The sequence below is a fragment of the Oncorhynchus keta genome, chromosome 7 (assembly GCF_023373465.1).
Source record: "Oncorhynchus keta strain PuntledgeMale-10-30-2019 chromosome 7, Oket_V2, whole genome shotgun sequence".
NCBI lineage: Eukaryota > Metazoa > Chordata > Actinopteri > Salmoniformes > Salmonidae > Oncorhynchus > Oncorhynchus keta.
This window is the reverse complement of record NC_068427.1, coordinates 33,000,992-33,017,490: the sequence shown is the minus strand read 5'-3', so window position 1 is coordinate 33,017,490 and position 16,499 is coordinate 33,000,992. Positions and strand designations below refer to the sequence as shown.

At 39.0% G+C, this 16,499-nt stretch overlaps 1 protein-coding gene across 1 annotated transcript in view; it reads right to left on the bottom strand.

Annotated features, from left to right (window-relative positions):
• The window catches only part of ttn.1 (titin, tandem duplicate 1), a 178,750-nt gene that overhangs the window by 117,262 nt on the left and 44,989 nt on the right, over window positions 1-16,499 (bottom strand). The window contains exons 68-98 of the mRNA XM_052522660.1: window positions 16,152-16,439; window positions 15,900-16,022; window positions 15,502-15,787; window positions 15,209-15,392; window positions 14,873-14,947; window positions 14,497-14,764; window positions 14,382-14,396; window positions 13,842-14,051; window positions 13,669-13,746; window positions 13,548-13,574; window positions 13,128-13,160; window positions 12,982-13,026; window positions 12,550-12,624; window positions 11,789-11,857; window positions 11,257-11,313; window positions 10,959-11,036; window positions 10,731-10,781; window positions 10,253-10,393; window positions 9,969-10,043; window positions 9,445-9,606; window positions 8,778-9,155; window positions 8,489-8,566; window positions 8,295-8,378; window positions 4,875-6,455; window positions 4,669-4,731; window positions 4,364-4,444; window positions 4,156-4,236; window positions 3,948-4,037; window positions 3,728-3,796; window positions 2,791-2,829; window positions 481-2,022 (exon numbers count right to left, since the gene is read on the bottom strand). Of these exons, the coding sequence (XP_052378620.1) occupies window positions 481-2,022; window positions 2,791-2,829; window positions 3,728-3,796; window positions 3,948-4,037; window positions 4,156-4,236; window positions 4,364-4,444; window positions 4,669-4,731; window positions 4,875-6,455; window positions 8,295-8,378; window positions 8,489-8,566; window positions 8,778-9,155; window positions 9,445-9,606; window positions 9,969-10,043; window positions 10,253-10,393; window positions 10,731-10,781; window positions 10,959-11,036; window positions 11,257-11,313; window positions 11,789-11,857; window positions 12,550-12,624; window positions 12,982-13,026; window positions 13,128-13,160; window positions 13,548-13,574; window positions 13,669-13,746; window positions 13,842-14,051; window positions 14,382-14,396; window positions 14,497-14,764; window positions 14,873-14,947; window positions 15,209-15,392; window positions 15,502-15,787; window positions 15,900-16,022; window positions 16,152-16,439 (6,426 nt within the window). The remainder of the gene's footprint in view (window positions 1-480; window positions 2,023-2,790; window positions 2,830-3,727; window positions 3,797-3,947; window positions 4,038-4,155; window positions 4,237-4,363; window positions 4,445-4,668; window positions 4,732-4,874; window positions 6,456-8,294; window positions 8,379-8,488; window positions 8,567-8,777; window positions 9,156-9,444; window positions 9,607-9,968; window positions 10,044-10,252; window positions 10,394-10,730; window positions 10,782-10,958; window positions 11,037-11,256; window positions 11,314-11,788; window positions 11,858-12,549; window positions 12,625-12,981; window positions 13,027-13,127; window positions 13,161-13,547; window positions 13,575-13,668; window positions 13,747-13,841; window positions 14,052-14,381; window positions 14,397-14,496; window positions 14,765-14,872; window positions 14,948-15,208; window positions 15,393-15,501; window positions 15,788-15,899; window positions 16,023-16,151; window positions 16,440-16,499) is intronic.

Here is a 16,499-nt window from a genome sequence, read left to right as displayed (position 1 = left end):
AGATTATTGGACATGAGAAGATGGCAAGGACATAGAGAATTGAAAAAATGCCAGAAATTGACATGGAGAGCTTGAACACGCTGTAATTGATGTGTACAAGACAATGGAGACAAATATTAGTACATCTAGACAGTGGACAAACATGACTGACGTTGATACTTGGACTGCACAAAATGTAGACATTAAGATGAGAAGATGAAAACATTAAGATGGACATGGTTGGTCTACATAGAATGAGGACAAGACGTGAGACAAAAAGATGGACATGGTTGGAAAACACAGTGTGGACATGGACATGGTTGGTCTACATAGAATGAGGACAAGATGTGAGGCAAAAAGATGGACATGGATGGAGGTAATGAAAGATGGATGTCTAGCTCGACGATAACTGGACAGATAGATTAATGGATGAATGGAGGATGGATCAGGTGAGACACTTCCTGAGCCACCAGTGGTAAGTTTCAGCAGCCATAATCTCACCTCTGCTGGCACCTGGCATTCCAGGGGTCTCACGTGCATCACCTTCCAAAGGTTCCTCTCCCCAGTCTTCTGTGGACCCAGAACTATCTCGAGGGACAAGTTCCCATCCCCAACCTTCATTGTCAGATTCCAGCTCCTTCTCTGGCTCCTCCTCAAAGACTTCCTCCTCCAACTGAGTTGAAATCTTTCGTAACTGTACAGGGGACAGTTCCTTCATTGCTGGCACCTTCTCTTTAACAGTTTTATGTGATGCTTCCTCTTCTGGTGATATTTTCTTTGGAACCTTTTTTAGGGTAACACCTTCAAATGAATCTTTAGGTGAAACCTGTCTAGGGAGCTTTTTGGTGCGTTCTGCACTGGGCTTCCTCTCCATAATAATTTTTTCAATTTCTTTTGGCTTTGGTTTTTCAACCTTAGGTGAAGGAGTCTTTTTCAGTTCCACCTTTTTCTTAAGTGTCTCTTCATGCTTCAAAGGTTTGTCTTTTTCTTTTTCTTCTGGTTCTTTAGGCACAATCTCCACCTTTTTTAACTGTGTTGGTTTTTCCTCTTGAGGACTCTTTTCAATTTTCTTTACAGGTACTGGTTTTGGAGGACTTGGCTTTTGATGAAGAGGTTTTTCAGCTTCTTTCTTCTTCTCAGGCTCCTTCTCAGGCTTCACAGTTTCAGCTTTTGGTGACTTAGAAAATGGCTTCAATTTAACTTCTTCCTTCTCTTGCTCCTGCGAAGGAATTGTCTTCACCTTTGTCAGTGGTTTGTCAAACTCTTCGACGTGTTCATCTTCAGGAGCTTTGGCCACTGGTTTAAATTTGGCTGCCTGTGGCTCTTTCGTATCCTTTGAGATGGTTTCAGATTTCTTCATAGGAGCAGAAACTGATTCTTTAACTGCTTCATCTCTTTGTGGTCTCTCACTTCTATCATAAGCAGCTCTGGATTCAGTGTCTTTTTTGTCTTTCTCTGGCTCAAAAGTTCCCGGTTTAGCAGGTTTTTCAAATGGTTTAAGCTTGACAGTTTCTTGCTCTTTCTCGTCTGATGGCAATTTCGATACCTTCTTCAGAGATAAACTAGGTTGGCCAGGTGATTCTTCTTTCAGCAACTTTGGTGTTTTCTTCAAACCCATTTTCTCCTCAACTTGGACATCTTTCAGAACCTTTTGGGATTTTTTCAGGTGAACCAAAGATTCCTCAGTAGAATCTTTTGATGCAACTTCTTTAGGTTTGTGAAACTCCACCTGTTCAATTGGCTTCTTAACATATACTGAGGTTCTCTCAGCTATTTCTGTTGTTTCAAACATATACTCCTCTCTCTCGTAACTTTCAACAACTATGGTCCTTGAGGCTTCCTGGGTCGGAACCTCCGGTTCAACTGTCTCTTCTTTTGAGGGTATCTGTGTCACCCTTTTCAGCTTAATGATATCCTGCTCTTCCTCAGTGTCCTTTGAAATTCTGGTCACTTTCTTCAAAGTTGGCATTTCAAGTTTTTCTTCCTTCAGAACAGGAATTCTACCCTTTTTCTTAATAATCGTTGGCACCGCAGTTGTTTTTGCTGAAGTAGTAAGATTTTGTTTAAGACAGAGAGCAACGACCAACAATTATTCATTTGCATCACAAAACAACAAAGGACTCCAATATTAAACATTTTAAAGCAATACTGTACACTCCACATTCACTCGGCAACAAAAGATTTAGGACAGTTCACGGGACATATTTTCAAACAGACAAGTTAAACAGACATTTTCCCAAATAAAGTAAATTGGTATCTATCATGTATTTAAATGAGTAATTCATTGATCAAATGATGAAGCTATCTTTTAATGTTTGATCCCTTAATCTGTTTACTATGTTTTGCATTAATAGGTAAAAATAATGCTTTGATATATTGTTATTGTGTTCTACCCTTTGATATATTGTTATTGTGTTCTACCCTTTGATATATTGTTATTGTGTTCTACCCTTTGATATATTGTTATTGTGTTCTACCCTTTGATATATTGTTATTGTGTTCTACCCTTTGATATATTGTTATTGTGTTCTACCCTTTGATATATTGTTATTGTGTTCTACCCTTTGATGTATTGTTATTGTGTTCTACCCTTTGATATATTGTTATTGTGTTCTACCCTTTGATATATTGTTATTGTGTTCTACCCTTTGATGTATTGTTATTGTGTTCTACCCTTTGATGTATTGTTATTGTGTTCTACCCTTTGATATATTGTTATTGTGTTCTACCCTTTGATATATTGTTATTGTGTTCTACCCTTTGATATATTGTTATTGTGTTCTACCCTTTGATGTATTGTTGTAATCTTACCTTTGCCAGCTCCCCCGGGTGCTGTTACAGGGCCCTTATCTGTAGGAATGTAGGAATGTAAGATTCCAGTTAAGGTATAGGATGAAAATATATTGTAAGGGATTTGGGAAAGCACCCATACGTTTGTGGCTAATCACTAGGATAGGATGTGATAAACTGTCTTATAAGAGGGGAAAATGTACTTTGAGACACAGTATAGCTGTATACAATTAACACTGTACATTACACACTCAACATATACACTATACATACATTGGACATTACCCATGTCATAAAGATTATACACATCTCTTACAGCCACATACATCAAACATGTACTATGTACATATATACACTACAAGAAGCAGGGGTATCAATATTTGGGTTAGAGGAAGAAGTGTGTCATGCAATATGTTGACTTTTGATGATTTGAGCAATGTATTCCTTTTCACATTGATGAAGACTTTTTGAAATGTAATGACACTGTAGCAGGTGTGTAAGTACAGGCAGTTGCATGCGACTTACCCCTATTGCCAATATTTTCTGAGAAAAGAGTACTGCATGTACTTACTAGCCTGTACAGGGTAACTACTGTTAGTTATTACACTAGTATAGTGTAGAAGTGTCTTTATTCTAAGCAAGCACTATCAAGCATGCACATTTTGTTAGAAGTACACACTTAAAGTGAGTAGGTATCATGAGATAAAGACAAACAGATAAACCTCTAACAAGGTTTAAAAGTATGCTGTAGAGTAGACAGACAAACGAAGCAACATAAAATTTGGTTTCTAAGTGCCAGTGTAAAATGCAAGTATACATGTTGTATACATACAGGTGTGTTCACTCATACTACTTAAGTGCAGCATGTGTGAGGCTCACATGCCCTTAGGAACCTGTCAATAAGAGCAAACAGACATTTGAAGAACACACCATGAATGACAGAAACAAGAAAGACTACCTTCAGGGGGTGAAGCACTAGGTGAAACAGGTGAAGGCGTTTTCATCGGTGGGGAGGATCTCTTTTCAGCTGGTGACATTTTAAATACAAATATGCCAAAGGTCATCATCAGGACAATCAAGAGTGTTTGAGCTAAAATTTGCTCACCAACTACAAACATTTAATAGAGCAGATAGACATTAAGAAAAAACTCAATTGAAACAAACATCAGAAACACTACCTTCAGTAGGAGACACTGTTTCTACAAGAGGAGCAGGTGAAGGCTTTGGTATCTGAGGTGGTGGGGAGGCTTTCTTCTGCACTGGTTTCACTTTAAATACAAGTATTCTAAGGTCACATTCAAGAACTGACAGCTTGAGCTAAGAGTTGTTAAACAAACACAAACATTGACAGAACATAACATGAATGACAAAAACATAAGAGACTACCTTCAGGGGGAGAAGCTTTCTCCACATGGGGGGCATCTGAAGGCTTTGGCTTCGGTGCAGAGATTTTCTTGTCTGGTGTCGCTTTAAATACAAGTACCCCAAGGTCACAATCAAGAACTGACCACTTTGGCCAAAGACTCATTAAAGAAACACTGAAAGAGCAGACTATCATTTGAGGAAAACAACATGCATGACACAAACACACTACCTTCAGGGGATGATACTTTTTCTACATAGGGAGCAGGTGAAGGCTTTGGTGTTGGAGGAGAGATTTTCTTCTCTGGTGGTTCTTTAAATACAAGTACACCAATGTCACATTCAAGAAAAAACTATTTTGGTTTGTTTAAGATTTGTAAACAAACACTGACACAATGAAACAGATTGAAGAAGATTGCGACATGAAACATTAAGGACAACACTTAGGAAAACACAATACAACAAGAAGATGTAAGAAGAAGAAGATGTAAGAGTTTAGTTTAGTTTTTGATGAAGTCGTAAGAGTCCCTTTAGTACCTTGTGGACGAGTGGTATCATCTGTAATTGAAACAGGGACCACTTCAGGGGCGACCCTTTGGTCTGGACAAGAAAAAGTATTATGCAATATTTAGACAACACAAAGATTTAGTCATGACAATATACAGTCCAACAAGGAAAGACGTAAGAAGAATACACAAAGACAGACAGACAATATATAAGAATGAGGCCCTCAGATTAAATACCTTTGTGAGGTGTTGGAGGCTGAACTCTCTCTTCTTCTTCTTTTTCCTTTTGTTTGATTGTCTTCTGTGATATTTTAGATTTATACGGGATGTCATCTTCATTAGGTGAAACAGCTTTCTTATATGCATTGGCTTCTTCCTCAGATAAGACAGCTTTCTTAGAAGGAATGGCTTCTACCTCAGATAAGACAGCTTTCTTAGAAGGAATGGCTTCTACCTTAGGTGAGACAACTTTCTTAGAAGGAATGGCTTCTACCTTAGATAAGACAGCTTTCTTAGAAGGAATGGCTTCTACCTCAGATAAGACAGCTTTCTTAGAAGGAATGGCTTCTACCTTAGGTGGGACAACTTTCTTAGAAGGAATGGCTTCTACCTCAGATAAGACAGCTTTCTTAGAAGGAATGGCTTCTACCTTAGGTGGGACAACTTTCTTAGAAGGAATGGCTTCTACCTCAGATAAGACAGCTTTCTTAGAAGGAATGGCTTCTACCTTAGGTGGGACAACTTTCTTAGAAGGAATGGCTTCTACCTCAGATAAGACAGCTTTCTTAGAAGGAATGGCTTCTACCTCAGATAAGACAGCTTTCTTAGAAGGAATGGCTTCTACCTCAGATAAGACAGCTTTCTTAGAAGGAATGGCTTCTACCTCAGATAAGACAGCTTTCTTAGAAGGAATGGCTTCTACCTCAGATAAGACAGCTTTCTTAGAAGGAATGGCTTCTACCTCAGATAAGACAGCTTTCTTAGAAGGAATGGCTTCTACCTTAGGCAAGACAACTTTCCTTTGAGGAATAACCTTTATACTTAAGATAGCTTCTTTCTTAGTGGTAGGAGTAGCTGATTTCTTTGGTGGAACCACTGTCGCTGGGTCAATGTGTCTAACACTATCTCTTTGGGTTGCATCTTCCTCTTTTTTTGCAACAATGGCTTGAATTGGTTGATCATCTATTTTCTTTATTGGAACGTCTTGCTTTACTATCTCAGTTTGATGTATATCTTCCTCTTCTAAAGAAATATCATCCCTTACGTTTATCTGAGTCAATTCCTTTTCTCTCTCATATATCATAGCTTTGTCTCCATATGATACCTCTTCTCTGAAACTAACTTCCTCTGCCAGGGAAATTTTCTCAATGAAACCTGTTCTCTGTGAAACTTGCCCTGCTTCAGTCACAGGATCCCTCTTCACTGAAACGTCTTGCCTTACTTCAGTTACTGAAGCCTTCTTCACTGCAACTACTTGCCGTGCTTCGGTCACTGAATCTCTCTTCACTGAAACTTCTGGCCTCTTTTCAGCCACTGAATCCACCTTCACCGAAACTTTTTGTGGCACTTCAGTCACAGAATCCCTCTGCACTGGAACTTGTTGCCATGTTTCAGTCACGGAATCCCTCTTAACTGAAACTTCTTGTCTCATTTCAGTTACTGAAGTCTTCTTCACTGAAAGTTCTTGCCACACTTCAGAAGCTGAATTAAGGTTTGGTGAAACTTCTTTCAGCTGTTCAGTCACTGAATCCCTCTTCACTGAAACATCTTTTCTTGCTTCAGTCTCTGTTGTTACAGTTAGCTCAGTTGTTGAAGGAACTGCGATGACAACACAAATTCAAGATTTGCACAAGAAGAATATATGAATTCAAGATTTGCACCATACAGCGGTGACTAAGAAGATGACAGTAAAACACAGAGACACTTTTACATAAAAGGTTGCCTGGAAGATGTGAATGTGTTTGAATAACATTCTGAAAGTATTCAGACCCCTTGACTTTTTCAACATTTTGTTACGTTACAGCCTTATTCTAAAATGGATTGAATATTTCTTCTCTCAAATCAATCTACACACAATACCCCATAATGACAAAGTGAAAACAGGTTTTTTGAATTGTGCTATGACACTGGAAATTGAGCTCAGGTGCATCCTGTTTCCATTGATCATCCTTGAGATGGTTCTACAACTTGATCGGAGTCCACCTGTGGTAAATTCAATTGATTGGAAATTATTTGGAAAGGCACACACCTGTCTATAAAAGGTCCCACAATTGACAGTGCATGTCAGAGCAAAAACCAAGCAATGAGGTCGAAGGAATTGTCCATAGAACTCCGAGATAGGATTGTGTCGAGGCACAGATCTGGGGAAGGGTACCAAAAAATGTCTGCAGCATTGAAGGTCCCCAAGAAAACAGTGGCCTTCATCATTCTTAAATGGAAGAAGTTTGGAACCACCAAGACCCTTCCTAGAGCTGGCCGCCCGGCTAAACTGAGCAATCGGAGGGGAAGGGCCTTCGTCAGGGTGGTGACCAAGATCCCGATGGTCACTTTAACAGAGCTCTAGAGTTCCTCTGTGGAGTTGGGAGAACCTTCCAGAAGGACAACCATTAGAGTGGCCAGATGGAAGCCACTCCTCAGTAAAAGGCACATGACAGCCCGCTATGAGTTTGCCAAAAGGCACCTAAAGGACTCTCAGACCATGAGAAACAAGATGCTCTGATCTGATGAAACCAAGGTTGAACTCTTTGGCCTGAATGCCAAGCGTCACGTCTGGAGGAAACCCAGCACCATCTCTACGGTGAAGCATGGTGGTGGCAGCATCATGTCTGGAGGAAACCCGGGACCATCTCTACGGTGAATCATGGTGGTGGCAGCATCATGTCTGGAGGAAACCCGGCACCATCTCTACGGTGAATCATGGTGGTGGCAGCATCATGTCTGGAGGAAACCCGGGACCATCCCTACGGTGAAGCATGGGGGTGGCGGCATCATGCTGTGGGGATGAACGGCGCAAAGTACAGTGAGATCATTCATGAAAACCTGCTCCAGAGCGCTCAGGACCTCAGACTGGGGTGAAAGTTCATCTTCCAACAGGACAATGACCCTAAGCACACAACCAAGACAATGCAGGAGTGGCCATTCAATGTCCTTGAGAAGCCGGACTTGAACCCGATCTAACATCTCTGGAGAGACCTGAAAATATCTGTGCACCGATGCTCCCCATCCAACCTGACAGAGCTTGAGAGGATCTGCAGAGAAGAATGGGAGAAACTCCCAAAAAACAGATGTGACAAGCCTGTAGCATCATACCCAAGAAGACTCAAGACTGTAATCGCTGCCAAAGGTACTTCAACAAAGTACTGAATAAAGGGTCTGAATATTTATGTGAATGTGAATTATTATTATTGTTATTTTTTAATTTGCAAAGATTTCTAAACCTGATTTTGCTTTGTCATTATGGGGTATTGTGTGTAGATTGATGAATAAATAAAAACAAATTATAAATTTTAAACCTGTAGATTAGCAAAATTTGGAAAAGGTCAAGAGGTCTGAATACTTTCCGAAAGCAATGTATATCAAAATGTGACTTTCAAATGATCTGTAATGACTGCATTTTAGATTGTAGAATTGTAGAACACATGTAATGCAGTACAATACCTTTTACTTCAGGGGTTTCTTTGGGCTTAGGTGTGACTTCTAATTTTGCAGCTGGAGTAACTTTCTCTGGTTTCTGGGGGACTTCTATTCAAACAAGTTAATAATAAAAGCAATCACTAAAAGGAGCTCAAAGTTACTGAGAATCATGTATGTACCAACATGTGCTTTAGGAGAAATCATGGTTTCTAGCATACCTTTTGTGACAGCAACGTCATCCTCCTTTTTAGGTTTAGTTACTGGTGTTCTCACAGGCGGCTCATCCTTCTGTTTCACTTTTTGAAGACACACATGACATTACCAAACAAATCGCAATACAGTACAAGCGTGACAGCACAAACACAATATAAACAGAATCTTAAGGAATTCATTCTGTTCAAAAGACTACCAAGAGTTTTGAAGATGAAAGAAGAGTTCAAAATGGAAAGAAAACCATTTTTTAACCATATCAGCATTTTCAATATCCAAAGACGTTGAAATATATACCTTTCTCTGTGTGGACTTCCTTTGGTGCAACTGGCTCTGCCGTGCTTGTTGCTTGCTGTGGCTTTTTAACTGCCTCTTCCTTTGGTGCTGCAACTGGCTCTGATTTGCTCATTGCTGTTTTTTTAGCTGTCTCTGTTGGTGTTGGTGCAGTTGGTGCTGCAACGGGCCTAGGCTTGCTAGTTTCCAGCTTCTTATCGGCATCTGTTGGTGTTGGTGCAGTTGGTGCTGCAACGGGCCTAGGCTTGCTAGTTTCCAGCTTCTTATCGGCATCTGTTGGTGTTGGTGCAGTTGGTGCTGCAACGGGCCTAGGCTTGCTAGTTTCCAGCTTCTTATCGGCATCTGTCTTTGGCCTCTCCGTTGTTTTAACATCCGTGATAACTTAAAAGGACATTCGTCAGTTGTTTTTTGCTACTTAAATCATCGATGGATGAAGAAGAGAAACCAGTATGTGCTAATCACACTCTAACGAGTGCTTTGCACATTTACAAAGAGCATGCTAAGTCAAGAAATAACCACAAAAAGACAACAATTTACAGAAAACAAGTTCTGACAAACAAACCTTCAACATACTGGCAAACAACACATTATTTAAATCAAGAAACAATCAGATTTGTGGATTGCATAAGAAGAGTACATATACCCTCAAGGATATATGACTTTCAAGTACCTTTTGTTGGAGTAGTGTCTGTCTTTTTGGGAACATCTTTAGGTTTAGGTGGTGGAATTGCAGATTCTTCTTTCTTTGTGATCTCTGGTACTTTTCTGGGAACAACCTTAGCTGCAGGTGGTTGAGGTGTGGGTTCTTCTTTCTTGATGATTATTTCTGGCACTTTTTAAGAACATTGTGATTAAATGGATGATTCACCCAAATCACAAATTGCAAGCACATATTCTATGGACCTATTGAGTCAGCAATCCAATATTTGGGTTTGTTTAAGCTGTGGCTAAGGAAACCAAACAAATCTTGGATTGCTGACTCGAATATTGCTTGCTAATTATCCATACGATAATTTAAGAATTGTAATTTCGGAGAATTTGGAACAATAAAAAAACACTGCTAAAGAGGTTAGCATAAATAAGAATGAAGAGATAGCTTGTTCACAACACTTAGAAGACATGTACATACAACACAGCTTAAGATGTAAAGTATATTGCAACGAGTTAACATTTTTGCTAAACTGGAAGCTTTACCTTTTTTTGAAATTTCCTCTTGTGGAGGTGACTCTGGCTTTCTAATGGGCTCAGCTTTGGGGTATTCCTCAGGAACTTTAAAGAACATTTGTTTTGTTTTAATGCTCAATAATGAATTCAGAGTGAAGCAAACAAAACAAACAGATGCATACATATCTCATTACAAACATCAATAAACACAGGTAGACATAAAGACATTGTGTTTGACTTGGACAAAAATAATGCATACATGTCATAAAAGGACGGGAGTAGGAAAGAGCAATAAAGACAATATATAACAGTACCTTTGGGGTGAGGAGCTTCTGGTGTCTTTGTGGGAATGGGTTTTGGCTTTGGTTGAGCTTCAACCCTAGCTGCAGTTGCCATTTTTGTCTCAGGGGCCACTTTGGGCTCAGTAGCCATATGAGGTATGGTTGTAGGCACATCTTTCAGGTAATACAGAAACACTACCATTAGCAAATGTAAAGAATATACTTATAAAAGATGTAAGACTAAGAGAAAGCAAGAATACACACATGACAGTAAACAGTTCAATAAGAAATGATCCAATGCTCTCAAGTGAATTACTTCACAGGCATTGATGATACTAACAGTGAGTATGTTTCACCACTGGCAAACCACAAACAATGACAAGCCACAGACACATTCAAAAATATGGAATAAAATCACATAGAAAAGACACATTGAACACGCACAGAAAATGAGACGAATCAAAAACAGTTTATATAAAGCATTGGCTGACATAAAAAAAAGGTGTAATACCTTTGCCGGGTTCTGGTCGTGAAATGGGCCGCTTTGGTTCAACATATTCTTCTAAGATAAATGAAAAAGGTACTAGACTTATCTGATAAAAGTAAACACATTTAAAATGCTAAGAATCAAATCAGCGTGCTATTTGCATTAAGAGATCAACAGACAAAGACACAAAGGACAGACAGAGAAAAGAGCGAGGGACAGACAAAGTAACACAAACACACAACATTACTGTACCTGTAGGAGTGGGACAGGGCTTTTCATGTTCAACCAGTGGAGTGATCTTTTCTTCATGAGGCCTCCTTGCTTCAGGTACTTGAAAACATTGTGACTCTGTTTAAATGTCTTTCTCTGCACATACAGTACGCTGTACATTGTAGATCTTACATCCTACATAACTGATGACATCAAACATACTTGACATAAACCAAACATTTTTTACACAAATGAACAGTCATTAAGAATGGTTGACAAACAACATAGAATTAAAGAGAAAGGAAAGAATGACCTTAGAAGCACAGGGTCATGTGAATACCTTTGGTCGGAGCTGGAGCTGATGGCCTTTCCTCAGGTTTCTTGTAAGCTTCAGGAACTTCAAAGATAATTCCTTCATTAGAATACTAACTACTGCACAAATACTACTGCCATATGCGCCAGTAGACACAAAGGGGATAAGTTAGTAAGTAGGCTAATACTATTGCAAAAACTCTACTGCCTTACATGCCAATAGACAAAAACACAGTAACTTAGTAAGTAGGCTAATACTACTGCAAAGCTTTGTCTGCAGTAATTTGGTGTTGCATTAATACTGTGTTAATGAAGCACTTTACATTTAAATTGATATTTATACAAATAGATATTGCCTCACATTGGCAGACTCACAGACGACAGCAGGTATGTACAGTAGTTGGACAGACAAAAGAGTTTGGTTGGACGAACACATAAAGGAGTGTTTTTCCTTGACAACATGTAGACCCAATGGCCATAAGAGAAGTTACAAAGTAACATAGATTTTGGCATGTTTACAAGTTTAATTCACAGCCATAAGCTGTCTTATGTGTCAATACCTTTAGGTACTCCTTCTCTTGTTCCCACTTGAGTTTTGGAAACACTTTCATCAACGGGTATCCTTTCTCCTGATGAAAAACAAGGAACAAACTTAGCTAAGGGAATTTAAAGAAGTTAAAATTAACAAATGTAGGACTGACACAACATATCCTAAAAAAAATCATAATCATCAAATAGGATGGAAGAAACAACAATGTCATACAACATTTAAATAGATGTAATGGTGATATTAGGGATTAATCAATGATCCTGTATTTACAGTACAACAACTGAAGAAACACAAAAAGAGGGATAAAATGAAAGTGTTAGTACAAGAAAACAAGGGAACATTGACATGACATACAGTACATAAAGTACACACACACACACACACACACACACACACACACACACACACACACACACACACACACACACACACACACACACACACACACACACACACACACACACACACACACACACACACACACACACACACACACACACACACACACACACACACACACACACACACACACACACACACACACACACACACACACACACACACACACACACACGCACGCACGCACGCACGCACACACACACACACACACACACACACACACACACACACACACACACACACACACACACAACCTTTGAACCTATTACAGTTGACAAACAGAGAGACATATGCTTGACATATGCAGATATTTAGTAATTATTGTTATTTTATCGACTGATACATGTTATCTCCAGAATACTATTATTATACCTGTGTATGAAGAGAACTGAAGTTCTATCTTTTCTTCTTGCATTTCCCAACTTTCTTGCATTTCTCGCTCAAATTCTAGTTAGTATATCAAATGATAATAATCAATGGTAATAATACATTGTAGGAATGAGAGAATAAACACATCAACTTACTAGTGACACTAAAAACAATTAAACTACAATGAATAAACAAAAACAATGAAATTAAGAATGAATGATAAGGAAGTGATGATGGATTGTTAGATTTTTTGTGATGAGTTAAAGTGCCCAAACAACAGGCCCAACTAAAGGATGATAAGTATTTAATATTAGGGATGAGGTATTGATGAGGGATGAGGTCTTGATGAGGGATGAGGTATTTATTAGGGATGAAGGATTTAAGTAAGTATTAGAAGTCGCATGTGGGATTAAGATAAATCACAAGGTATTGTACCTCTCATTTCTGTCCTTTCTTCATAATAGTATTCAGCTGATTCTTCTTTGGGTTAAAAACGGAAGAAATTCTTAATTGTACCATAAAATATTCCAGTTTAGTTTATGTAAATGTTCAACTTAACAATTAACATGTGCCAATCTTACCTTTGTATGCTTGTATTGATGAATCTGGGACATCTAAGGGTGTTGTAATAAATAAGTATACATATAATCTGACAATATACACATGGTTAATGTTTACAGAATATTAGATTGGGGTGGTTATTTGCTATGGCAGTAAAACCTCACATATCCAACAATGCCTGTCCAATAATATACCTTACATTTCATGTTGATATTCATGTCATGAAGACCCTTAGTATAAAGGGTTTCAAAAAATTACTAAATATTTTGTCACAGTGATTATTTTCAGTTGTTTTCTATTGCAATGACCAACCTATAAACTCTGGTTCAAACAAGGTTGCCGTGCGGTTTTACTGTACTTTAAAAGGTCTTTGGGAATTTTTGAAATTTGGTCCTACATTTGTTAATTTGGCATTTGGTTAATTTGAAAATAATACTCACCAAAAGGAACCCTTCCTAATTCAATTTCTGTGAAAGGAGGAAGTGAAGGTATTATAACACAAGAATAATAATTGATGTATATAAATGCCTATAGGCATATCTAGCTAGTAAATGTACAGACCTTTGCCTGAAAGGTAAAGTTCAGCTGTGCTTTTAGCTTCACCGTTGGGTTCCAACCGCGCAATCACCGAGTAAACGCCTACAGGATTAGTAATGAAGATGGCTGAGTTTCTCATGATTATCTTTTTATTTGTACGACTATAAAGTACATTTGCTTGACTCAAATCTACACACCTTCATCATCAGAGGTTATATTGCGGATGGTCATAAAGTGTCGTCGGCCTTCACTTCTGAAGTTATACTTTGGGCTCTCTTTAAGTCCCCAAGTGTCTTTGTACCATGTAACGATAGCATTGTCGAAGGACAACTCGCATTCGAAGGTAGCAGATTGGTTCTCATTCACTTCAATGCTCCGGATGCGTTTGGTGAAGTTAATTATGCCAGCTAAAAGCAGATCATGGGAATCACTCTTAGCGTTGGCAGTTTGGTTTTGTTTAAAACTATGAGTAACATTTTTTATCTTAAGTGTTACACCCTTTCTTAAAATCATTTATTACAAATATAATTGTGATTCTTAAGTGGGATCTTAAATATCGAAGTGAATCTATGTTAAATGCAGTAAAACATAAAGAAGTCAAACATAAAGAACAAGAACAATCTAACAAACAAAGACATGTACAATACGAGCAGCAAAGAGGTTAGTAAGTGATATCCTGGAGGCAAACTAAATGATATCCTAAATCCAAAATATTTGTTCAAACTATGGTCCCTTACCTTGTTGATCTCCATCTGTAAATTAGTATGGGAATAAGAAATAGATCAATTCCCAGTATAAACAATTCCGTACATCTCTTTCATGAGGACTCAAAAAACATAAATGAGTACCTACCCCCAACGGTCAATTTGGCGCTGGAGATATGTGGGCCACATACAACACGGTAGTTGCCCTGGTCTTTGGTTTGACACTGCTTGATCTTCAAGATGTGACGGTCACCAACAATGCTGATTTCATATTTGTCGTTGTTGTCAAGCTTCTGAGTTCCCTTGTACCAGGACAGGGTGATCTCAGGGTAGTTGATCTTGATGTCACACTCAAAGGTTGCTGTGCTTAATGGAGTGGTATCTTGGTCTTCGATGTCGCTCACCAGAGTGACAGGCTGTAGATAAAAAGTATTATTATCAGTGGATATTCTGTCTAACCTAACACATTTTAGTGGACGTATTCAGATAGTTCCAACACTTAATATTTTAGGAACATTTAATACCTCAGCCTGCATTCTTGATTGCAACTCAGCCATAAACCTGGCCGTATCCTTAGATTCTCCTCCATGCTCAGTTTCCTGGATCAGAAAAATGTATAGTTATAATAATATATCATACTCACAATAAAGAGTTATTTACAGCAGGGCTCAACATTATGATAAATCCATAAAAGCAGAGTAGTTTTTGCTGCCCCAAAACAGCTTCTGAAAAAGCTGTGGTGGGCAGCAAGTTATCGTGGATGACTTACTTCCCTGTAGGGTGAAACCTTTCCTGGGCCAGTGCCAATGTCGATCCATGCTTAGTCCAAGATGGGCCATTTCAATTATTTATTATCTTACCGGTTTTCCACTTTCCGCTTCTTTCTCCCTCTTCAGCTGCTCAATGGCCTGAAGAAGACAACGGTAGTCAGTGATTCCGTATTCTCTAACAACTTTTTCATAGTCTTTGGGGTCCACACCCCTAAGAATCTCCACGAGGTCAATCTCTCCCTCCTTCTTTGGACTTTTCTGTTTGGATGGTGTCCTGTGTGTGAAGAGAGGGATATATATAGTAGTTCAAATAATTTCAAGTGTCTCTCATTAGATGTTAAAGTTATTGGTGGCATTACATATTTCTTTACAACTACACATACTTCTTCAGTTTTGCTCTGAAGTCTCCATCTACTCCCCCGGTGTCTTTCCTTTCGTCAACATTCAGGTCAGTGCTGCATTCTATTTCTCCTGCTTTGTTAGTAGCGACACATCTGTACTGTCCGGAGTCAGATTTGGTTATTTCTGTGATCTCCAACTTGGCATCTGGGCCTTTCTGCTCAATAGTGATGCGACCACCATGAGTGATCTGTCTCCACTTGCCCTTCATCCATTTCACGTTAGGAATAGGATCACCTCCAACTTTGGCAATGAAAGTTGCAGTGCCCTCTGTGAGTCAGAAACAACAAAGTTGGCATCATGCACAAACACAGTAAAGTATTTTCTAAGGATGTTGAGGTAAATGTTTAGATGTAATTGAGAATAAGTTAATCATACTTACTCTCTGTTACATTGACACTCTGGGGCTCATCTACAAAGAACAATTTGTCAAATCTCTTTGTTGGAGTCTTTGCTGGAGCTGGAGCTGGGGCTGCAGCAGTGGCCTCAGGTTTGACTTCTTTTTCTGAAATCAAACAGAATTTCAGTCAAGCAGCTGCCCAGAGGGAAAATCACAATGACATGTCAAATTGCAGCAACAGTATACAACATAGGAATGTCAAGTAAATACTTTTGCACAATATGCCCTTGTTACCTCGAATTGTCACTCTGGACCTTGCAAATTCACTTCCAACATCGTTGGTAGCCTTGCAGAGATAGTCCCCTGCATCTGTTTTCGATGTGCGGAGGACCTCCAAAGAGGCAGTGCCATCAGAAAAAACAACTCTACAGTTTGTGGAGGATTTTATCTCCTTCCTTTCCTTCAACCAATTAATCTTCAGAGGAGGGGCTCCATGGACATGGCAGCTAAGCTTCAGGTTCTCACCCTCGTTTACAGTCACAGGTTTGAGAGGGATGTCGAATACTGGGCCCTTCTTGTGTTCTGGTGATGTTTAGTGAACAACAAAGATTTTTTTCATAGAAGCATGCACAAAAATGTTGA